This window comes from Panulirus ornatus, chromosome 15 (genome assembly GCF_036320965.1).
Source record: "Panulirus ornatus isolate Po-2019 chromosome 15, ASM3632096v1, whole genome shotgun sequence".
In the NCBI taxonomy this organism is placed as follows: domain Eukaryota; kingdom Metazoa; phylum Arthropoda; class Malacostraca; order Decapoda; family Palinuridae; genus Panulirus; species Panulirus ornatus.
The window spans coordinates 37655965-37682231 of NC_092238.1; the positions used below are offsets into that span (position 1 = coordinate 37655965).

General features: G+C 40.9%; 1 protein-coding gene across 3 annotated transcripts in view; it reads right to left on the reverse strand.

Annotated features, from left to right (window-relative positions):
• Positions 1 to 22570: 22570 nt before the first annotated feature.
• The window catches only part of LOC139753857 (metalloendopeptidase OMA1, mitochondrial-like), a 103070-nt gene continuing 99373 nt past the window's right edge, over positions 22571 to 26267 (reverse strand). For all 3 annotated transcript variants that reach the window (XM_071670798.1, XM_071670799.1, XM_071670800.1), the window contains exon 9: positions 22571 to 22909. In XM_071670798.1, coding sequence (XP_071526899.1) covers positions 22736 to 22909 — 174 coding nt within the window. In that variant the 3' untranslated portion in view covers positions 22571 to 22735. The remainder of the gene's footprint in view (positions 22910 to 26267) is intronic.

Consider the following 26267-nt stretch of genomic DNA (forward strand, 5'->3'; position numbering starts at 1 on the left):
TCGCTGTCTCCCGCGTTTGCGAGGTAGCGCAAGGAAACAGACGAAAGAAATGGCCCAACCCCCCCCCATACACATGTATATACATACGTCCACACACGCAAATATACATACCTACACAGCTTTCCATGGTTTACCCCAGACGCTTCACATGCCTTGCTTCAATCCACTGACAGCACGTCAACCCCAGTATACCACATCGCTCCAATTCACTCTATTCCTTGCCCTCCTTTCACCCTCCTGCATGTTCAGGCCCCGATCACACAAAATCTTTTTCACGCCATCTTTCCACCTCCAATTTGGTCTCCCTCTTCTCCTTGTTCCCTCCACCTCCGACACATATATCCTCTTGGTCAATCTTTCCTCACTCATCCTCTCCATGTGCCCAAACCACTTCAAAACACCCTCTTCTGCTCTCTCAACCACGCTCTTTTTATTTCCACACATCTCTCTTACCCTTACGTTACTCACTCGATCAAACCACCTCACACCACACATTGTCCTCAAACATCTCATTTCCAGCACATCCATCCTCCTGCCTGGATGTTTTGGCTCTGAGTGAAACGAAGCTCAAGGGTAAAGGGGAAGAGTGGTTTGGGAATGTCTGGGGAGTAAAGTCAGGGGTTAGTGAGAGGACAAGAGCAAGGGAAGGAGTAGCAATACTCCTGAAACAGGAGTTGTGGGAGTATGTGATAGAGTGTAAGAAAGTAAATTCTCGATTAATATGGGTAAAACTGAAAGTTGATGGAGAGAGGTGGGTGATTATTGGTGCATATGCACCTGGGCATGAGAAGAAAGATCAAGAGAGGCAAGTGATTTGGGAGCAGCTGAATGAGTGTGTTAGTGGTTTTGATGCACGAGACCGGGTCATAGTGATGGGTGATTTGAATGCAAAGGTGAGTAATGTGGCAGTTGAGGGAATAATTGGTATACATGGGGTGTTCAGTGTTGTAAATGGAAATGGTGAAGAGCTTGTAGATTTATGTGCTGAAAAAGGACTGATGATTGGGAATACCTGGTTTAAAAAGCGAGATATACATAAGTATACTTATGTAAGTAGGAGAGATGGCCAGAGAGCGTTATTGGATTACGTGTTAATTGACAGGCGTGCGAAAGAGAGACTTTTGGATGTTAATGTGCTGAGAGGTGCAACTGGAGGGATGTCTGATCATTATCTTGTGGAGGCTAAGGTGAAGATTTGTATGGGTTTTCAGAAAAGAAGAGTGAATGTTGGGGTAAAGAGGGTGGTGAGAGTAAGTGAGCTTGAGAAGGAGACCTGTGTGAGGAAGTACCAGGAGAGACTGAGTACAGAATGGAAAAAGGTGAGAACAATGGAAGTAAGGGGAGTGGGGGAGGAATGGGATGTATTTAGGGAATCAGTGATGGATTGCGCAAAAGATGCTTGTGGCATGAGAAGAGTGGGAGGTGGGTTGATTAGAAAGGGTAGTGAGTGGTGGGATGAAGAAGTAAGAGTATTAGTGAAAGAAAAGAGAGAGGCATTTGGACGATTTTTGCAGGGAAAAAATACAATTGAGTGGGAGATGTATAAAAGAAAGAGACAGGAGGTCAAGAGAAAGGTGCAAGAGGTGAAAAAAAGGGCAAATGAGAGTTGGGGTGAGAGAGTATCAGTAAATTTTAGGGAAAATAAAAAGATGTTCTGGAAGGAGGTAAATAAAGTGCGTAAGACAAGGGAGCAAATGGGAACTTCGGTGAAGGGCGCAAGTGGGGAGGTGATAACAAGTAGTGGTGATGTGAGAAGGAGATGGAGTGAGTATTTTGAAGGTTTGTTGAATGTGTTTGATGATAGAGTGGCAGATATAGGGTGTTTTGGTCGAGGTGGTGTGCAAAGTGAGAGGGTTAGGGAAAATGCTTTGGTAAACAGAGAAGAGGTAGTGAAAGCTTTGCGGAAGATGAAAGCCGGCAAGGCAGCGGGTTTGGATGGTATTGCAGTGGAATTTATTAAAAAAGGGGGTGACTGTATTGTTGACTGGTTGGTAAGGTTATTTAATGTATGTATGACTCATGGTGAGGTGCCTGAGGATTGGCGGAATGCGTGCATAGTGCCATTGTACAAAGGCAAAGGGGATAAGAGTGAGTGCTCAAATTACAGAGGTATAAGTTTGTTGAGTATTCCTGGTAAATTATATGGGAGGGTATTGATTGAGAGGGTGAAGGCATGTACAGAGCATCAGATTGGGGAAGAGCAGTGTGGTTTCAGAAGTGGTAGAGGATGTGTGGATCAGGTGTTTGCTTTGAAGAATGTATGTGAGAAATACTTAGAAAAGCAAATGGATTTGTATGTAGCATTTATGGATCTGGAGAAGGCATATGATAGAGTTGATAGAGATGCTCTGTGGAAGGTATTAAGAATATATGGTGTGGGAGGAAAGTTGTTAGAAGCAGTGAAAAGTTTTTATCGAGGATGTAAGGCATGTGTACGTGTAGGAAGAGAGGAAAGTGATTGGTTCTCAGTGAATGTAGGTTTGCGGCAGGGGTGTGTGATGTCTCCATGGTTGTTTAATTTGTTTATGGATGGGGTTGTTAGGGAGGTAAATGCAAGAGTTTTGGAAAGAGGGGCAAGTATGAAGTCTGTTGGGGATGAGAGAGCTTGGGAAGTGAGTCAGTTGTTGTTCGCTGATGATACAGCGCTGGTGGCTGATTCATGTGAGAAACTGCAGAAGCTGGTAACTGAGTTTGGAAAAGTGTGTGGAAGAAGATAGTTAAGAGTAAATGTGAATAAGAGCAAGGTTATTAGGTACAGTAGGGTTGAGCGTCAAGTCAATTGGGAGGTGAGTTTGAATGGAGAAAAACTGGAGGAAGTGAAGTGTTTTAGATATCTGGGAGTGGATCTGGCAGCGGATGGAACCATGGAAGCGGCAGTGGATCATAGGGTGGGGGAGGGGGCGAAAATCCTGGGAGCGTTGAAGAATGTGTGGAAGTCGAGAACATTATCTCGGAAAGCAAAAATGGGTATGTTTGAAGGAATAATGGTTCCAACAATGTTGTATGGTTGCGAGGCGTGGGCTATGGATAGAGTTGTGCGCAGGAGGATGGATGTGCTGGAAATGAGATGTTTGAGGACAATGTGTGGTGTGAGGTGGTTTGATCGAGTGAGTAACGTAAGGGTAAGAGAGATGTGTGGAAATAAAAAGAGCGTGGTTGAGAGAGCAGAAGAGGGTGTTTTGAAGTGGTTTGGGCACATGGAGAGGATGAGTGAGGAAAGATTGACCAAGAGGATATATGTGTCGGAGGTGGAGGGAACAAGGAGAAGAGGGAGACCAAATTGGAGGTGGAAAGATGGAGTGAAAAAGATTTTGTGTGATCGGGGCCTGAACATGCAGGAGGGTGAAAGGAGGGCAAGGAATAGAGTGAATTGGAGCGATGTGGTATACCGGGGTTGACGTGCTGTCAGTGGATTGAAGCAGGGCATGTGAAGCGTCTGGGGTAAACCATGGAAAGCTGTGTAGGTATGTATATTTGCGTGTGTGGACGTATGTATATACATGTGTATGGGGGGGGTTGGGCCATTTCTTTCGTCTGTTTCCTTGTGCTACCTCGCAAACGCGGGAGACAGCGACAAAGTATAATAATAAAAGATAAAAAATGTGAAAAGACGTTTTGGAAGGAGGTAAATAAAGTGAGTAAGACAAGGGAACAAATGGGAACATCAGTGAAGGGGGCTAATGGAGAGGTGATAACAAGTAGTGGTGATGTGAGGAGATGGAGTGAGTATTTTGAAGGTTTGTTGAATGTGTTTGATGATAGAGTGGCAGATATAGGGTGTTTTGGTCGAGGTGGTGTGCAAAGTGAGAGGGTTAGGGAGAATGATTTGGTAAACAGAGAAGAGGTAGTAAAAGCTTTGTGGAAGATGAAAGCCGGCAAGGCAGTGGGTTTGGATGGTATTGCAGTGAAATATATTGAAAAAGGGGGTGACTGTATTGTTGACTGGTTGGTAAGATTATTTAATGTATGTATCACTCATGGTGATGTGCCTGAGGATTGGAAGAATGTTTGCATAGTGCCATTGTACAGTGGCAAAGGGGATAAAAGTGAGTGCTCAAATTACAGAGTGATAAATTTGTTGAGTATTCCTGGGAAATTATATGGGAGGGTATTGATTGAGAGGGTGAAGGCATGTACAGAGCATCAGATTGGGGAGAGCAGTGTGGTTTCAGAAGTGGTAGAGGATGTGTGGATCAGGTGTTTGCTTTGAAGAATGTATGTGAGAAATACTTAAAAATGCAAATGGATTTGTATGTAGCATTTATGGATATGGAGAAGGCATATGATAGTCGATATAGATGCTATGTGGAAGGTATTAAGAATGTATGGTGTTGGAGGCAAGTTGTTAGAAGCAGTGAAAAGATTTTATCAAGGATGTAAGGCATGTGTATGTGTAGGAAGAGAGGAAAGTGATTGGTTCTCAGTGAATGTTGGTTTGTGGTAGGGGTTCATGATGTCTCCATGGTTGTTTAATTTGTTTATGGATGGGGTTGTTAGGGAGGTGAATGCAAGAGTTTTGGAAAGAGGGGCAAGTATTCAGTCTGTTGTGGATTAGAGAGCTTGGGAAGTGAGTCAGTTGTTGTTCGCTGATGATACAGCGTTGGTGGCTGATTCGGGTGAGAAACTGCAGAAGCTGGTGAGTGAGTTTTGTAAAGTGTGTGAAAGAAGAAAGCTGAGAGTAAATGTGAAAAACAGCAAGGTTATTAGGTACAGTAGGGTTGAGGGACAAGTCAATTGGGAGGTAAGTTTGAATGGAGAAAACTGGAGGAAGTGAAGTGTTTTAGATATCTGGGAGGGGATTTGCCAGCGGATGGAACCATGGAAGCAGAAATGAATCATAGGGTGGTGGAAGGGTGAAAGTTTTAAGAGCGTTGAAGAATGTGTGGAAGTCGAGAACGTTATCTTGGAAAGCAAAAATGGGTATGTTTGAAGGAATAGTTGTTCCAACAATGATATATGGTTGCGAGGCATGGGCTATGGATAGAGTTGTGCGCAGGAGGGTGGATGTGCTGGGAATGAGATGTTTGAGGACAATATGTGGTGTGAGGTGGTTTGATTGAGTAATGTAAGGGTAAGAGAGATGTGAGGTAATAAAAAGAGTGTGGTTGAGAGAGCAGACGAGGGTGTTTTGAAATGGTTTGGTCACATGGAGAGAATGAGTGAGGAAAGATTGACCAAGAGGATATATGTGTCAGAGGTGAAGGGAACGAGAAGTGGGAGACCAAAGTGGAGGTGTAAAGGTGGAGTGAAAAAGATTTTGAGTGAACGGGGCCTGAACATGCAGGAGGATGAAAGGCGTGTAAGGAATAGAGTGAATTGGAACGATGGGGTATACTGGGGTTGACGTGCTGTCAGTGGATTGAACCAGGGCATGTGAAGCGTCTGGGGCAAACCATGGAAAGTTCTGTGGGGCCTGGATGTGGAAAGGGAGCTGAGGTTTCGGTGCATTATACATGACAGCTAGATACTGAGTGTGAATGAATGTGTCCTTTGTTGAGTTTTCCTATCGCTACCTCGTGCACTTGCGCGTGGGAGGCGGTTGTTATTTCATGTGTTGCGATGTGGCACCGGGAATAAGGGCAGAAAGTATGAATTATGTACATGTGTATATATGTATATGTCTGTGTGTGTGTATATATATATTTATATGTTGAGATGTATAGGTATGTATATGTGCATGTGTGGACGTGTATATATATACAGGAACAGAGAAGGGGGCCAGGTGAGGGTATTCCCTCAAAGGCCCAGTCCTCTGTTCTTAACGCTACCTCGCTATCGCGGGAAATGGCGAATAGTATGAAAAAAAAAAAATATATATATATATATATATATATATATATATATATATATATATATATATATATATATATATATATATATACATTATGTTGGTGGGTTGGGCCACTCTTTCTTCTGTTTCCTTGCACTGCCTCGCTAATGTGGGAGACAGTGACAAAGTATAATAAAATAAATGAAAAATAATAATATATATATTAAATTATATATATATTATATTTTTTTTTTTTTTTTAATTTTCCAAAAGAGGGAACAGAGAAGGGGCCCAGGTGAGGATATTCCCTCAAGGGCCCAGTCCTCTGTTCTCAACGCTACCTCGCTAATGCGGGAAATGGCGAATAGTATGAAAGAAGAAAAAGAAAATATTATATATACACACCTATGAGTCAACGGGGTAAATGAAACACAATAAGTTCCCAAGTGCACTTTCGTGTAATAATCACATCATCAGGGGAGACAGAAGAGAGAAATATAACAGTCAGTTGATATACAACAAAGAAACGTAGCTAGGACACCATTTGGTAAACATGCGATAGATGAAGATAGACAATGAGCGTATCATAAACTATTATGTGGACAAGGTGAATTGTTTACAAGTTTTATCAACAATAGATTTTCCCAATTTATATAGACCATCATTAATATTAAATTATGATTCCTTGTGTATTTAATAATAGAAGATTCAATGATGTTTCTCATGGTACTGGAGTTAAGAGTTATTAACTGAGGTGGCATTACTCCAGTCAATACAATGATCATAGTTTAAAACATGATTAAACAAGGCATTTGATTCTTGTCCCATTCTTATACCATATTTATGTTGCTTAAGTCTAACAGAGAGATCCTTACCAGTCTGCCCAACATAAAACTTATCACAATTTCTACATGGCACTTTATAGATGCACCCAGGTGAATTTTCTGTTGAGTTCCTGATTAAGATATTCTTTATAGTATATTGTTGCTGAAGGCAACATTTACATTAAAGGATTTAAGCAACATGGGGAGTAAAGTAAAATTATTATTAAAAGGCAGAACTAAAAAATTCTTGGTGTCAATGGGAGGTTTGGGCTCAGCTCTAAAAAATGATTCCTTGCTAACTTGTAAGAGATTTATCAGTGAAAGATCTAGGGTACTTTAACTTAGATCCAATAGAATATAGCTTCTCAAACTGATCATCAATATACTCTGGACTGCAAATATGTAATGCCCTAAGGAACATCGATTGAAATGATAAATTAACTCTGTCATGTTGAGATGAGTAATAATGGATATATGAGCATACATTGGTAGATTTTCTGTATATGCTAAACTTAAACTTGTTTCCTTGCCTCTGGATCATGCAGTCTAAAAATGTTTGTAAATTTTCATTTGTTGGCCAAACACAAAAAACATGTACATACCTAAACCAAACTACATTAGAAGGTAAGATATCCTTTAACAATTTTGTTTAAAAAAATTTTTATATAAAGATTACTTAGTACAAGTGAAAGAGGGTTACCCATTGCCATACCAAATTTTTGAACATAATAATTTCCATTGAATTGAAATACACAGTCTTTTATACACAATTTTATCACTTCACTGAAAACAGACTTTGAAACAGGTAAATGAATATCATCCAAGACATCAGATAGATATTTTAGAAGGTCATCAACTGGAACTTTTGTGAAAAGTGTGGAAACATCAAAGATAACAAGTTTGAAATCAAAATTAACATTGATATTGTTAAGCTTGTTAACTAAATGTACATTGTTCATGTATCCTTTCATTACTTACTCAATTAAACCACCTCACACTACATATTGTCTTCTTATATTTAGTTTCCAACACATTCACCCTCCACACAGCCGTATCTATATCTCATGCCTCTCATCCATATGATAGTGTTAGGACTATGATTCCACCAGACATAACCATTTTTGCCCTCCCAGATAATGACCTCCCTTTCCACACATTCATCAGAACCTTTGCTCCCTCCCCCACCCTTTGACTCGCTTTCCCTTTCTTGATTCCATTTGCTGTTATGTCTACTCCCAGATATCTAAAACACTTCTTCCTCAAACTTTTCTCCATTTAGACTTACTCCCTATCAATCTTAAATTGTCCCTCAAGCCTGCTGAACCTAATAACTTTGCTTTTACTCACATTCACTCTCAGTTTTCTCCATTCTCACACTCTTCCAAACTCAGTCACTAACTTCTGCAGTTTCTCACTCAAATCTGCCACCAGTGCTGTATCATCTGCAAACGACAACTAACTTTCTTCCTAGGCCCTTTCATCCAGTGCAGAGTGCATGCTTGCCCCTCTCTCGAAGACTTGCTTTTACTGCCTTCACCACCCCATCCATAACCAAAGTGAACAAACAGGTTGACATTGCACACCCCTGCCACAGGCCAACCATCGACTGGAACCTCTCACTCTCCTCTCTTCTTACTCATACACAAGCCTTACACCCTTGATAAAAGCGTCTCTGCTTCTAGCAACTTTCCTCCCACACCATATATTCTTAAAGACCTTCCACAAACCATCTTTATCAATCCTATCATATGCCTTTCTGAGGTCCATAAAGACCTCATACAAATCCATCTGTTTTCCTAAGTATTTCTCAACACATTCTTTAAAGCAAACACCTGATCTACACATCCTCTACCACTTCTGAAACCACACTGCTCCACCCCAGAGTCTAATGTTCTGTACATGCCTTAACCCTTTCTGCTCTCCTAAACTTACTAGGGATACTCAACAAACTCATACATGTGTGGTTTGAACATTCATGTTTATCCTCCTTGCTGTTATACATTGGCCCTGTACATGCATTCTGCCAATCCTCAGGCACCTCACCATGCTCCATACATACATTGAAAATCCTTACCAACCAATCCACAACAGTCACCCTGTTTCTTGATAAATTCAACTGCAATACCATACAATACAGCCACCTTGCTGCATTTCATCTTATACAAGGCTTTTACCACCTCTTCTCTCTTCACCCACCACTCTCCATGACTCACTCACTTTGCATACCACCCTGAACAAAACACTGTACACCTGCCACTTTATCACCAAACACATTTAACAGTCCTTCAAGATACTCCATTTCCGCCTCACTTCATCACTACCTGTTATCACTTCCCCTTTTGTCTCCATTGAAGCTCCCATTTGGTCTCTTGTCTTTCACAATATTTACCTCCTTCCAAAACATCATTTTATTCTCCCTAAAGTTTACTTGTATACACTCAACCCAAGTCTCATTTGGCCTCTTTTTTCAACCCCTCCATCCTCCTCTTGGTCTGTGGCTTTATCTTATACATCTCCCAATCATTTGCACTCCTCTGTAAATACCACCTAAATGCCTCTCTCATTTTCCACTTGCAACTTCTTCATTTCACCATGCACATGCCATCACTGCTTCCCTAAATACCTCCTATTCCTCACCCACTTCCCTTGCTTTATTTACTCTCACATTTTCCCATTCTACACTCATTATCTCTGGGTATTTCTTCCCACAAGACTCTCTTCTGAGTTCACTCACTTAGCACTCTACAAATCTTCACCTTTGTCTCCACAAGGAAGTGATCAGACATCCCACCAGCTGCCCCTCTCTGCACATTTACATCCAAAAGTCTCTCTTTTACATACCTATCAGTTATGTAATCCAGTAATGCCAGCTGATCATCTCTCCAACTTGCATACATTTACTTGTGTATATTCCTCTTTTTAAACCAGATATTCCCAGTCACCAGTTCTTTTTCAGCACACAACTCCACAAGGTCTTCAACATTTCCATTCATAACACTGAATATCCCATACACCCCTATTATACCTTCAACTGCCTTATTACTTACCTTCACATTTAAATCACCCATCACTAATACCCAGTCTCTTATATCAAAACTGCTGACATACTCACCTGCTTGCAAAACACTTGTCTCGTGATCCTTCTTTTCATGGCTTGGTGCATATAAACTAATAGTCACCCATCTCTTACTATCCGCTTTCAGTTTTACCCACATCATTCTAGAATTTACTTCCTTACACACTGTGACATGCCCCCACAACTGCTTCAGGAGTAGTACTACTCTTTCCAAAAGTCTCGTCCCCTCACCAGCTCCTGACTACTCCTAAAACATTTCCAAAAATTTTTCCCTTTTAGCAGAACATCCTGGTTTCTTTGCTTAAATTTTCTACCTATCTCTCCTCTTCCCATTTTGGACATCTGAGTCTGAGCCTTTGATGAGTATGAGCACTCCCTACCTTGCTCCTTCTGTACCTCTTTTAGAAATTATTGAAATACATGAAGGGGGTTTGTTTCCAGCTCCCTTTAGTCATCTTCTAACCCCCCCAACACACACACTTATACATACATTCCATCTGTTTCGTCACATTCCATCTTATGCAGGGCTTTCATCACCACTCTCTATAACTCTCTCTTTGCAAATCACCACAACCCAAACACCCTACACTTGCTATCCTGTCTTTGGAATACTCACTCTGCCTTCTTGCCACATTACCACCTTTTATTATTTTCCCATTTGTTACCATTACCAGTATTTTCATATGTTCTGTTGCTCTTCACACACTATTAACCTATCTATCTATCTATATCTTTGATGCCTGTTACTCAGCAATATTCACCATAACTAATGAACTCCAGTGCTGCTTCTTAGCCTTTAGTGCCTCAACCTTAACAGGCCACTGGCATAGAGCAACTCTAGCACAGTGTTTGTTGAGGCTCCTACCTAATGTTCGTATTTACTACTTTTATTTAATGCTCCCACCAATTACTACTACCTAATATTTCTATGTAATGCTCCTGCTTAAATGTTCCTACGTACTACTTCTATCTACTGCTCCTACCATTTTGCCAAAAGGCAGGGTGAGCACACAGTGCTTACTGCAGGAAAACTAGTTATGAAGAATGAGCTAAGTGTTGTCAAGTGTTATGTGTATTAGGTAGAGATTGTATGTTTGTGGACAGAGTGCCAGTAGTCCATGTGCTAGTGAGGCAGAAAGAAAAGACAGCTACCTGGTCAGAGGAGTGCAGCTTGACAACCAGTGAAGTGCTGGCTCATTAAGCAGAGGCCACTAACCTTCCCGATACTCAGTAATACTGGTAATATACCTCCCTGGTCATTGGCTGCCTAGCAACTACTACATACCTACATATTAACCTCCTTCCACAACATCTTATTCTCCCTTATCCCACCTACCTCATGATCTGCTGTCACTTTCTCTTGTACATTTCTCATTCATTTGCACCTCTTTCTTGTAAGTACTGCCCATGTACCTTTATTTTCTCTGTTACTAGCAATTTTGTTAACAAAGGGGATGGCTATGTTGTTGAGTGGTTTCTTAGATCATGGTGAGGTGCCTTATGATTGGCAGAATGCATGAATAATGCCATTCTATAAAGGCAAGGGGAACAAAGGTGAGTGTTCAGATTACAAAGAGTTTGTTGATTTTACCTGGTACACTCAACAAATACTCTCTTATGGGAGAGTATTGATTGAAACACTGAAGGTAGGTACATAGTGCAAGACTTGGGATTAACAGTTTGGTTTCAGAAGTGGTAGACAATTTGTGGATCAGTTATTTACTTCAAAGTATGTGTGAGAAAGAGAAGGATATGTGTATGACATTTATGGATCTAGAAAAAGCATATGATAAGGTTGATAAAGATGCATTGTGGAAGGTCTTCTGAATATATAGTGTGGCAGGATGGGGTAGTGAGGGAGGTAAATGCAAGAGTATTAGGAGTGTTCATGAGTAGAGGCTGGACTTGTGCTATAAAAAGAGTTGATTTTCTTTAATGTTTGCCTAAGTTGGTTGCTCGGGTCTTGTGATTCACTTTGTTGAAAAAGGTGTGCCAGTTTTCAGTTCATTATTGCCGATGATATTTAGAGTGTGGATTTGTTTTCTGATTTCTAATGATGGTGAGTGGTTGTGGCTGTGCCGATTTCTTTTGCTTTGTGAAGTATGTAACTTTTAGCTTGAAATTTGGATTATATTTCTTTTCACATGTGGTATGTGCATTTTGCTGGCCTGGTTGGAAATGTTGAAGTGTAAGATTGCATGATTTAGTTTTTATCATTATAATGAAGTTTTGTTGCTGTATTTATATTTATTTTGCTTTGTCACTGTCTCCTGCGTTAGTGAGGTAGCGCAAGGAAATAGATGAAAGAATGGCCCAACCCACCCACATACACATGTATATACATACACGTCCACACATGCAAATATACATACCTATACATCTCAACGTATACATGTATATATATACACACAGACATATACATATATACACGTCCATAATTCATACTGTCTGCCTTTGTTCATTCCCATCGCCACCCTGCCACACATGAAATAACAACCCCCTCCCCTTCATGTTCACAAGGTAGTGCTAGGAAAAGACAACAGAGGCCCCATTCATTCACACTCAGTGTCTAGCTGTCATGTAATAATGCACCGAAACCACAGCTCCCTTTCCACATCCAGGCCCCACAGAACTTTCCATGGTTTACCCCAGACGCTTCACATGCCCTGGTTCAATCCATTGACAGCGCGTCAACCCCGGTATACCACATCGTTCCAAGTCACTCTGTTCCTTGCATGCATTTTACCCTCCTGCATGTTCAGGCCCTGATCACTCAAAATCTTTTTCACTCCATCTTTCCACCTCCAATTTGGTCTGCCACTTCTCCTCATTCCCTCCACCTCTGACGCATATATCCTCTTGGTCAATCTTTCCTCACTCATTCTTTCCATGTGACCAAACCATATCAAAACACCCTCTTCTGCTCTCTCAACCACACTCTTTTTATTACCACACATCTCTCTTACCCTATTATTACTTACTCGATCAAATCACCTCACACCACATATTGTCCTCAAACATCTCATTTCCAGCCCATCCACCCTCCTCCGCACAACTCTATCCATAGCCCATGCCTTGCAACCATATAACATTGTTGGAACCACTATTCCTTCAAACATACCCATTTTTGCTCTCTGAGATAATGTTCTCGACTTCCACATATTCTTCAACGCTCCCAGAACTTTTGCCCCCTCCCCCACCCTATGATTCACTTCCACTTCCATGGTTCCATCTGCTGCCAAATCCACTCCCAGATATCTAAAACACTTCACTTCCTCCAGTTTTTCTCCATTTAAACTTACCTCTCAAGTGATTTGTCCCTCAACCCTATTGTACCTAATATCCTTGCTCTTATTCACATTTACTCTCAGCTTTCTTCTTTCACACACCTTACCAAACTCAGTCACCAGCTTCTGCAGTCTTGTAGCTATGTTTCCATATACTATCTGATATCTGGCCAGTCTGCTTTTCTGTAGTTTGAGTTTGCATTTTTGGTGCTTATGTTTATTTGTTGGGCTATTTGGTGTTTTCTCAGGAAAGGCATGTGGTCAGAGGATAGTTTGTGTAATTTTTTCTTTTTATACATTTGCTTTTCCCATCTTCATTAGGTAGTGCCAGGAAAAGATGAAGAAAGGGACTCATTTGCTCACATTCATTCCCTAGCTGTAATTATGTAATGCACCCATACTACAGCCAGACCCCACAGGCCTTTCCATATGCCCTCAGGTCAGTCCATTGAGAGTATGTCATCCCCCCATTCCTCATAATTTCAGTTCACTCTGTCTGTGCCTTTTACCCTCCTACATGTTCAGGCCCAGAGTGGTCAACATTTTATTCACTTCATCCTTCCATTTCGTATATTTTATTCATTTAACCTTCCATCTCCAATAATTTATCCATTCATCCTTCCATCTCCAATTCAGTCTTCCCCATCTACTTTAATTTTTTCTATACAGTTGAAACACTAGGGAGCTCTCAAAGCCAAGAAGAATTTCATTTTGTAATATATCTTGTATTACAATTTGACTAATAAAAACTTACTTACTTACTTACTTACTTACCATTTTCCACATGAGTGAGGTAGCACCAGTAGCAGACAGAGAAATGGCCCCATTCAATCATTTCCACTGTCTTGCTGTTATATGTAATAAAATCAGAGTCCCCGTATCCACATCCAACAACAAACCTTTCCTTGATTCACCACCAACCACTTCAAAAACCAGGACATATGAAGCAGTGGGGGAAACCATGGATAGGTCTGTGGGGTTTAGTTGTGGATTGGCTCTGATGCTATTACACATGACATGTGGAGAGTGGATGTGAGTGAATGAGGCCATGTCTCTGTCTATTCCTCGTGCGACTTTGCTAATGCAGGAAATTATGAACATAAATGAAAAAAAAAAAAATGTAGAGTTCCAATTGAATTATGTCACCATTTCATTGACATAATAGAATTTTATACCTTTGGGATACTTTTGGCATTATTGTGACCTTTTTCCCTGAGCTTAGCTTCATAATTTGAAAAAAATGCAAAAAAAAGCAAATTAAGGAAAAGATTGAAATAAAATCTTTTTAGGAAAAGTTAAATTTTGGAGAAATATATGTAATTTCTGAATTTTATATTGAGGACAATATGTGGTGTGAGGTGGTTTGATCGAGTAAGTAATGAAAGGGTAAGAGAGATGCGTGGTTATAAAAAGAGTGTGGTTGAGAGAGCAGAAGAGGGTGTATTGAAATGGTTTGGCCACATGGAGAGAATGAGTGAGGAAAGATTGACAAAGAGGATAAATGTGTCAGAGGTGGAGGGAACGAGAAGTGGAAGACCAAATTGGAGGTGGAAGTGTGAAGTGTGAGACCAAATTGGAGGTGGAAGGGTGGAGTGAAAAAGATTTTGAGTAATTGGGGCCTGAACATACAGGAGGGTAAAAGGCGTGCAAGGAATAGAGTGAAATGGAACGATGTGGCATACCGGGGTCGACGTGCTGTCAATGGATTGAACCAGGGCATGTGAAGTGTCTGGGGTAAACCATGGAAAGTTTTGTGGGGCCTGGATGTGGAAAGAGAGCTGTGGTTTTGGTGCATTACACATGACAGCTAGAGACAGTGTGAACGAATGTGGCCTTTGTTGTCTTTTCTTAGCGCTACCTCTTGCGCACATGGGGGGAGGAGGGTGCCATTTCATGTGTGGTGGGATGGCAGCGGGAATGGATGATGGCAGCATGTATGAATATGTACAAGTGTATATATGTATATGTCTGTGTATGTATACATATGTATATGTTGAACTGTATAGGTATGTATATGTGTGTGTGTGTGGGCATTTATGTATATACATATGTATGTGGGTGGGTTGGGCCATTCTTTTGTCTGCTTCCTTGCGTTACCTCGCTAATGCGGAAAACAGTAACAAAGTATGATATAAAATAAATAGATAAATATATATAGGGGAGTGGGGGAGGAATGGGATGTATTTAGGGAAGCAATGATGGCTTGCACAAAAGTTGCTTGTGGCTTGAGAAAGGTGGGAGGTGGGCAGATTAGAAAGGAAGGGTAGTGAGTGGTGGGATGAGAAGTAAGATTGTTAGTGAAAGAAAAAAGAGAGGTGTTAGGATGATTTTTGAAGGGAAGTAGTGTGAATGACTGGGAGATGTATAAAAGAAAGAGGCAGGTCAAGAGAAAGGTGCAAGAGGTGAAAAAGAGGGCAAATGAGAGTTGGGGTGAGAGAGTATCATTAAATTTTAGGAAGAATAAAAAGATGTTTTGGAAGGAGGTAAATAAAGTGCATAAGACAAGAGAACAAAGAGGAACATCGGTGAAGGGGGCTAATGGGAGATAATAACAAGTAGTGGTGAAGTGAGAAGATGAACTGAGTATTTTGAAGATTTGTTGAATGTGTTTGATGATAGAGTAGCAGATATAGGGTGTTTTGGTCAAGCTGGTGTGTGAAGTAAGAGGATCAAGGAGAATGGTTTGGTAAAAAGATAAGAGGTAGTGAAAGCCTTGCAGAAGATGAAAGCCGGCAAGGCAGCAGGTTTGGATGGTGTTGCAGTGGAATCTATTAAAAAAGGGGGTGACTGTGTTGTTGACTGGTTGGTGAGAATATTCAACGTATGTATGGTTCCTGGTGAAGTACCTTAGGATTGGTGGAATGCATGCATAGTGCCATTGTTCAAAGGCAACAGGGGTTAAAGGTGAGTGTTCACATTACAGAGGTATAAGTTTGTTGAGTATTCCTGGGAAATTATATGGGAGGGTATTGAGTGAGAGGGTCAAGGTATGTACAGAGCATCAGATTGGGGAAGAGCAGTATGTTTTCAGAAGTGGTAGAGGACGTGTGGATCTCATGTTTGCTTTGAAGAATGTATGTGAGAAATACTTAGAAAAACAGATGGATTTGTATGTAGCATTTATGGATCTGGAGAAGGCATATGACAGAGTTGATAGAGATGCTTTGTGGAAGGTATTAAGAGTATATTCTGTAGGAGGTAAGTTGCTAGAAGCAGTGAAAAGTTTTTATCAAGGATGTAAGGCATGTGTATGAGTAGGAAGAGAGGAAAGTGATTGGTTTTCAGTGAATATCGGTTTGCAGCAGGGATGTGTGATGTCTCCATGGTTTTTTTGATTTGTTTATGGATGGGGTTGTTAGGGAGGTGAAAACAAGAGTTTTGGAGACAGGGGCAAGTATGTACTCTGTTGGGGATAAGAGGGCTTGGGAAGTGAGTCAGTTGTTGTTCGCTGATGATACTGCACTGGTGGCTGATTTGGGTGTGAAACTGCAGAATTTGGTGACTGAGTTTGGTAAAGTGTGTGAAAGAAGAAAGCTGAGAGTAAATGTGAATAAGAGCAAGTTAGTTAGGTTCAGTAGGGTTGAGGGACAAGTTTACTGGGAGGAAAATTGGAATGGAGAAAAACTGGAGGAAGTGAAGTGTTTTAGATATCTGGGAGTGGATTTGGCAGCGGATGGAACCATGGAAGCTGACATGAGTCACAGGGTGGGGGAGGGGGCGATGGTTCTGGGAGTGTTGAAGAATGTGTGGAAAGCGAGAACATTATCTCGGAGAGCAAAAATGGGTATGTTTGAAGGAATAGTGGTTCCAACAATGTTATACGGTTGCGAGGCATGGGCTATGGATATGGCTGTGTGGAGGGTGGATGTGTTGGAAATGAAATGGTTGAGGACAATATGTGGTGTAAGGTGGTTTGATCGAGTAAGAAATGAAAGGGTAAGAGGGATGTGTGGTAATAAAAAGAGTGTGGTTGAGAGAGCGGAAGAGGGTGTATGGAAATGGTTTAGTCACATGGTGAGAATGAGTGAGGAAAGATTGACAAAGAGGGTATGTGTGTCAGAGGAGGAGGGAACGAGAAGTGGGAGACCAAATTAGAGGTGGAAGGATGGAGTTAAAAATATTTTGAGCGACTGGGGTCTGAAGATACAGGAGGGTGAAAGGCGTGCAAGGAACAGAGTGAAGTGGAACAATGTGGTATACCCGGGTCGATGTGCTGTCAATGGATTGAAGCAGGGCATGTGAAGCATCTGGGGTAAACCATGGAAAGTTTTGTCGGGCCTGGATGTAGAAAGGAAGCTGTGGTTTTGGTGCATTACACATGACAGCTAGAGACTGAGTGTGAATGAATGTGGCCTTTGTTGTCTTTTTCTAGCGCTACCTTGTGTGTATGCAGGGAGAGGGGGGGGGTGCCATTTCATGTGTGGTGGGGTGGTGGCAGGTATGGATGAAGGCAGCAAGTATGAACATGTATATGTGTATACATGTATATGTATGTATACATTGAAATGTATAAGTATGTATATGTGCATGTGTGGGCATTTATGTATGCACATGTGTATGTGGGTGGGTTGGGCCATTCTTTCGTCTGTTTCCTTGCGCTACCTGGCTAACATGGAAGACAGTGACAAAGTATAATAAATAAATAATAAATATATGTTATTATTATTTTATTTTTCTATACTTAAATGCTGTCTCTCACGTCAGCGAGGCAGCGCATGGAAACAGACGAGGAATGGCCCATCCCACCCACATACACATATATATACATAAATGCCCATGCATGCACATATACATTTTTATATTTTATTTTGCTTTGTCGCTGTCTCCCGCATTTGCGAGGTAGCGCAAGGAAACAGCCAAAAGAAATGGCCCAACCCACCCCCATACACAATGTATACACACACACACGTCCACACACGCAAATATACATACCTATACATCTCAATGTACACATATATATACATACACAAACACATACAAATATACCCATGCACACAATACACACTGTCTGCCCCCATTCACTCCCATCACCACCTCGCCACACATGGAATACCATCCCCCTCCCCCCCTCATGTGTGCGAGGTAGCACTAGGAAAAGACAACAAAGGCCCCATTCATTCACACTCAGTCTCTAGCTGCCACGCAATAATGCCCGAAACCACAGCTCCCTTTCCACATCCAGGCCCCACACAACTTTCCATGGTTTACCCCAGACGCTTCACATGCCCTGATTTAATCCACTGAGAGCACGTCAAACCCGGTATACCACATCGATCCAATTCACTCTATTCCTTGCCCTCCTTTCACTCTCCTGCATGTTCAGGCCCCGATCACACAAAATCTTTTTCACTCCATCTTTCCACCTCCAATTTGGTCTCCCACTTCTCCTCATTCCCTCCACCTCCGACACATATATCCTCTTGGTCAATCTTTCCTCACTCATTCTCTCCATGTGCCCAAACCATTTCAAAACACCCTCTTCTGCTCTTTCAACCACGCTCTTTTTATTTCCACACATCTCTCTTACCCTTACATTACTTACTCGATCAAACCACCTCACACCACACATTGTCCTCAAACATCTCATTTCCAGCACATCCACCCTCCTGCGCACAACTCTATCCACAGCCCACGCCTCGCAACCATACAACATGGTTGGAACCACTATTCCTTCAAACATACCCATTTTTGCTTTCCGAGATAATGTTCTTGACTTCCACACATTCTTCAAGGCTCCCAGGATTTTCGCCCCCTCCCCCACCCTATGATCCACTTCCGCTTCCATGGTTCCATCCGCTGCCAGATCCACTCCCAGATATCTAAAACACTTTACTTCCTCCAGTTTTTCTCCATTCAAACTTACCTCCCAGTTGACTTGACCCTCAACCCTACTGTATCTAATAACCTTGCTCTTATTCACATTTACTCTTAACTTTCTTCTTTCACACACTTTACCAAACTCAGTCACCAGCTTCTGCAGTTTCTCACATGAATCAGCCACCAGCGCTGTATCATCAGCAAACAACAACTGACTCACTTCCCAAGCTCTCTCATCCCCAACAGACTTCATACTTGCCCCTCTTTCCAAAACTCTTGCATTCACCTCCCTAACAACCCCATCCATAAACAAATTAAACAACCATGGAGACATCACATATACATATACATACACAGACATATACATATATACACAAGTACATATTCAGAGAAGAGCAGTGTGGTTTCAGAAGTGGTAGAGGATGTGTGGATCAGGTGTTTGCTTTGAAGAATGTATGTGAGAAATACTTAGAAAAGCAAATGGATTTGTATGTAGCATTTATGGATCTGGAGAAGGCATATGATAGAGTTGATAGAGATGCTCTGTGGAAGGTATTAAGAATATATGGTGTGGGAGGAAAGTTGTTAGAAGCAGTGAAAAGTTTTTATCGAGGATGTAAGGCATGTGTACGTGTAGGAAGAGAGGAAAGTGATTGGTTCTCAGTGAATGTAGGTTTGCGGCAGGGGTGTGTGATGTCTCCATGGTTGTTTAATTTGTTTATGGATGGGGTTGTTAGGGAGGTAAATGCAAGAGTCCTGGAAAGAGGGGCAAGTATGAAGTCTGTTGGGGATGAGAGAGCTTGGGAAGTGAGTCAGTTGTTGTTCGCTGATGATACAGCGCTGGTGGCTGATTCATGTGAGAAACTCCATAAGCTGGTGACTGAGTTTGGAAAAGTGTGTGGAAGAAGAAAGTTAAGAGTAAATGTGAATAAGAGCAAGGTTATTAGGTACAGTAGGGTTGAGGGTCAAGTCAATTGGGAGGTGAGTTTGAATGGAGAAAAACTGGAGGAAGTGAAGTGTTTTAGATATCTGGGAGTGGATCTGGCAGCGGATGGAACCATGGAAGCGGAAGTGGATCATAGGGTGGGGGAGGGGGCGAAAATCCTGGGGGCCTTGAAGAATGTGTGGAAGTCGAGAACATTATCTCGGAAAGCAAAAATGGGTATGTTTGAAGGAATAGTGGTTCCAACAATGTTGTATGGTTGCGAGGCGTGGGCTATGGATAGAGTTGTGCGCAGGAGGATGGATGTGCTGGAAATGAGATGTTTGAGGACAGTGTGTGGTGTGAGGTGGTTTGATCGAGAGTAACGTAAGGGTAAGAGAGATGTGTGGAAATAAAAAGAGCGTGGTTGAGAGAGCAGAAGAGGGTGTTTTGAAGTGGTTTGGGCACATGGAGAGGATGAGTGAGGAAAGATTGACCAAGAGGATATATGTGTCGGAGGTGGAGGGAACAAGGAGAAGAGGGAGACCAAATTGGAGGTGGAAAGATGGAGTGAAAAAGATTTTGTGTGATCGGGGCCTGAACATGCAGGAGGGTGAAAGGAGGGCAGGGAATAGAGTGAATTGGAGCAATGTGGTATACCGGGGTTGACGTGCTGTCAGTGGATTGAAGCAAGGCATGTGAAGCATCTGGGGTAAACCATGGAAAGCTGTGTAGGTATGTATATTTGCGTGTGTGGACGTATGTATATACATGTGTATGGGGGGGGGTTGGGCCATTTCTTTCGTCTGTTTCCTTGCGCTACCTCGCAAACGCGGGAGACAGCGACAAAGTATAAAAAAAAAAAAAAAAATATTCATACTTGCTGCTTTCATCTATTCCCCTGTTGCCACCCCGCCACACATGAAATAGCATCCCCCCTTCCATATGATGAGAGGCATGGGCTGTAGATAGCCCAAGCCTTGCCATCATATAATATTTTTGGAACTACTATTCCTTCAAACACCCACTTTTGCCGTCTGTGATAATGTTCTCTCTTTCCATTCTGTCTTCATTGCTCCTAGAACCTTTGCCCCTCCTCACCCTAAGATTCACTTCTGCTTCCCTTGTTCCGTTCGTTGTCATGTCTACTCCCTTATATCTAAAACACTTCACTTCCTTCAACTTTTCTGCAAACACACATTCCGACCGACTTGTCCCTCAACCCTGCTGGACCTAATAATAACCTTGCTTTTATGCATATTTACTTCCAAACTCAATCACCAACTTCTGCAGTTTCTCACTCATATCAGCCACTATTGTTGTATCATCGGCGAACAACTGACAACTAAATCACTTCCTAAGTTCTTTCTACCACAAAAGACTGCATACTTGTCCCCCCTCTCCAAGACTCTTGCATTTATCTCCCTCACCACCCAATCCATTAATTAAAGAACCATGGTGACATTACCCACTGCCACAGACCAACCTTCATTGGGAACCACTCACTCTCCTCTCTTCCTACTCATACACAAACTTTACACATGTCAAAAACTCTCACACCATATATTCTGAACATTTTTCACAAGCATCTCTATCAAGCCTATCATAAGCTTTCTTCAGATCCGTAGATGTAACATACAAATCCATCTGTTTTTCCAAGTATTTCTTGCATACATTTTTCACAGCAAACACCTGATCACACATCCTTTACCACCTCAGAAACCATACTGCTCCTCTTAGGCAGTACCTTCCCATAGTTTACTAGGTATACCTCTGTAGTGTGATCATTCGCCTTTACCCTTTGCCTTTATACATTGGCACTTAAGTTGCATTCTGCCAATCCTTAGGCATTCACCATGATTCATACATGCTGTATATTGAATATCCTTACCAGCCAGTCAACAGCACAGTTAACCCTTTATTAATAAATTCAATTGCAATACCATCCAGTCCTACTGCCTTGCTGCATTTCATCTTGTGCAAGGTTTTCATCGCCTCTTCTCTCTTCACTAAACCACTTTCTGTGACTCACTTTGCATACTTCCCTGACCTACATCTGCCACTCTTATCATCAAACACATTTAGCAACCTTCATAATACTCACTCCATCTCCTCCTTACTTCATCACTACCTGTTATCACTTCCTCTTTTGACCCCTTCACTGATGTTTCCATTTCTACTCTTGTCTTTGCACATTATTTACCTCCTTCCCAAACATCTTTTTATTTTCTCTGGAATTTACTGATACTCTCTCACCCATCTCTCATTTACCTTCTTTATCAACTACTGCACTTTCCTGTTGACCTCTTGCCACTTTCTCCCAATTATTTGCACTCCTCCCCCTCTGAGTACTGTCTAAATGCCTCTCTTTTCTCTTTCACTAGCAACTTCACTTCTTCATCTTACCACTCATTACACTTTCTAATCTGCCCACCTTCCATCTTTTGCATTCCACTTGCATCTCTTGCAGATGCCTTATCCACTCCTCACGCTACATTTAATATCATCTTTTGCCATTCTACACTCAATCCCTCCTGGTATTTCTTCACACAAGACTCCTTACCAAGCTCACTTACTTTCACCACTATTTTCTCCCAACATTGTTTCTTCTTTTTCAAATCTTTATCCTCGCCTCCACAAGATAGTGATCAGACATCCCACCAGCTTCACTTCTCAGCACATTTATATCCAAAAATCTACCTTTTACATGCCTATCAATTAGTACATAATTTAACAATGCTAGTTGACCATCTCTCCAGCTCAAAAACATGTGAATATCTCTCTTTTTAAACAAGATATTCCCCATGACCAGTCTTCTTTCAGCACACAACTCTCCAAGCTCTTCACCATTTCTGACTAAGTAAAAAACCATAGTTGGTATTCTGGCCAAATTTATTGTTTGTAAAAAGATATGCACTTTCTGACTAAATAAAAAACTGTAGTGGGTATTCTGGCCAAATTTATTGTTTGTTAAAAGATATGCATGATGGTTTTATTGAGGCACAATGAATAGAATTTCCTAAATATGCATGTATATTGCTATCTTGTAGCAGTTTCTGTACTCAGTACAGGAATTTTAAAATCTGTGCTTATCATATTATTACTTGTACCTTGTGATTCTTCATGTTTTATTTCCTTTATTGAGGACTGTGTTAAACCCTTTTGAAGCATCCATATGGAGTGTCTTGGATCCCTTTGCTTCAGCCTAGGACACTTGAAAGAGGGAAAGAAAATAATCAAAATGTGAAATACAATGGACAGGATATAATAACTCATGTTTTTTACTTAACAACAAAAACTACTCAAGAAATTACTAGAGGAAAAAAACTGAACAAACAATAGGCAAATGAAATCTTGACCAAATGAATACTATCAAAATAAGTAATAGACATTTGCAAATTCATAGCAAATAATCTACAAAATTCTGTTTTCATGTATCTACATTCTGCTCTTTGTCGTAAATTCCCTTTTACATAATGGAAGATTCAGTGCATACAGCTTCAAACTTAACTCTTACATATCCAATTCATATCTTACAGCCACCTTGAATGGACCACTATCCCTCCCAAATGAAATGCTAACTATTCTAGGCACACACGACATAAACTCCCCGCCTCGTAAATGACACAAAAGCAAAATACAAACTTAATGCCTTCAGAACAATCACTGGCTCCAGATTTGGACAAGAAAACAAAACCCTTTACATCCTTTAGAAACAATTCATCCACTTCACTTTAAATTATATCTCACCTTCCTGGTCTTCTACCCCCTCAACAGCAAGTAAAACAAAGCAGCAAACCACTCAGAACAACCTTAGGTTGCTTAGCATCCACAAACATGCAACATATAAAATATTAAATGAAGATCCTCTCAACAGAATCCCACTTCAACATGCTTGGCTCTCTGTTCTATGCAACAGCATTAGACCTCATACCCACAACATTCCATAACTAAACACCAACCCGAAAACAAATAAAAAGTTAACCCATGCCTCACACTTCAGGAACTTCTACACACAGATAACCATCACCACCCCCAACAAATATAGTAGTATCAAAATATTTACAATGAAATTACATGCGAAGCACAAAATTGTCCCATCAACTCAGTCTTAAACTCCACTCCACGGGACATAGAGCCACCAGAAGCCACACTCCCCAAATAAACACGTCACACTTTCCTGTCTTACGTTTTGGACATCACCCATCCCTAAAACACTACAAACACCATTTCGTCACACCTAGAGATGCTTTCACATACATAATACAACTACCAAAACAAATGCAATGAACACTTAGTATACACTTGCCCTGCAATCTCCACACATAAACACACGCACAATATCACTACATTTCATGTCGTACAGTGCTGCCCAGTGTACATGGCTGGATTCCTGAGCACTGTAAGAGTCTCATCAAGAGGACTCCTTTGGCAGGAAGTATGTTAAGTCTAGTGTGCTGAACATGGGTTTACACATTAACAAGAACACTTTTGATAGTTTTACACTTTGCACACTTAACTGATTTGTCAGGTAAAAACCATCATATCCAATCACACCATCTTCATACACAAAACAACTCTACTGCACATAGTCATAAATTATTCCTCTGGCATCCTCGTCCAAAACAAATGTAGCCTTACATATGTCACTCACTACATCTTTTAATCTTTCCTGTAGCCTACCTTTTCTTGTAACATTAATTTTTTTTTGTGCGTATTTGCCACTTCCCACGTTAGCAAGATAGCACAAAGAACAGACGACTGAGCCTTTGAGGAAAATATCCTCTCTTGGTCCCCTTCTGAGTTCCTTATTTTGGAAAAGTAAAACTGGAGGGGAGAATTACCAGCCCTATAACATCTTATAGCTCTCTGACCAGCTTAAGCATCTTTCCAATTTTACACCACATACCCTTCTCATATCTTCACTTCTTCTTTTGTTCATCTATTTCCAACAGTATTAATCTTTTATTCAGTTTAACCAAGAATCAAAGACGGCTCTTCCATACATTAGAAATAAGACAAGTATACTTTTCACTTATCTATCTATATCTCTGATGCCTGTTCCCTCCTGGAACACCCTTAAGGTCTCCATAACTAATGAACTATAGTGCTACCTCTTAGCCTTTAATGCCTCACCATTAACAGGCCACTAGCATGAGGCAGCTATTGTGCAGTGTTTGCAGAGGTTCATACCTAATGCTCCTACCGACTACTTCTACCTAATGTGTGTACTTACTTTTCACTTAAAATCTAACTGTTCACCACTTCTTTTAGCACATACCTAATTTCCTCCCGTGTATGACTCTAAACTTCCCCACTACCTTCTCCAATCATCACTCCTCCCAAAGACTGGAACTCAGTTGCAAAATCTAATTTTTCAACATTGAAACTGATTTCGGACTGGAAATGCCTGACTTAAAAAATATCTCGCATGTACTTTCACTATTCTTCTCCAGTCCACCTCTTTCTCTGATTCAGCCAAATGTGAGCTAAAAAAAAGGGGGTGCTGAAATGGTTTGGACATACGGAGAGAATTGGTGACGAAAGGTTGACAAAGAGGATATGTGTGTTAGAGGTGGAAGGGACAAGGAGAAGGGGAAAGACTGAATTCAAGAAGGAAGGATGGAACGAATAAAATTTTGAGTGCTCAGGTCCTGAACATGTAGGAGAGTGAAAGGCATGCATAAGATAGAGTAAACAGGAGTGATGTGCTGTCAATAGACTGAACCTGGGCAAATGAAGCAGCTGGAGGAAACTACATTGTGGAGCCTGCTTGAAGGATCAGTGCATTACACATTACAGTTAGAGAATGGAAGTGAGTATTATTTTTTTTTCAGGCCTTTTCTTCATCTGTTCCTGGGGCTACTTACTAATGTGGGAAATAGTGAATAAGTATGAAAGAAAACCATAAAAAATATTCTTCATACGATATCAGGAAGTGTTAACTAAAGAATGCATGTGGAGGGAATATAAAAATTTTGTATGAATAAATGGGTGTCCCATTTTTAATTTATTGATAATATAACTAAAGTTTTCCTTGCTCCAAATATGAAAAAATAGAGACTAACAAGTACAGTAGTAGTGTATAGCTGAAATTCAAAACAGAGAATAAAGAACAAAGATGAAAAGGAATATGGTATGATGAAATTTTAAGAGAGATGTGAGTGAAAGCTTAGGATTAGAATTGCTATATTGGAAAAAAGGCAAATGCTGGGTTAGTGATGACCTATAGTAATACGGTTGAAGGCATGAGGAAGCTAGATCTGTGATGATCTATACTTGTACAGTGTAGGGTATAAGGAAAAGAGGCAGACTTTTGAAGGCTTGAGGTATTTTGCATGCAGGTGCTAATGTGAATGTATATTTGTATGAAACTAGCATTATCTAAATTGAATATCTACAGAAATGCTGTAGATATTTGGAAACTACATTTATATTTTAATATTATGGATAAAATGAAATGATGCACATATCTAATTTACCCTCTGTATCTGGAACAGAATTAAAGAGAAATGATAGCTGGATAGATCAGCAAAAATGGTGAAAAGGATCTGAGCTGTGGACAGGCAAG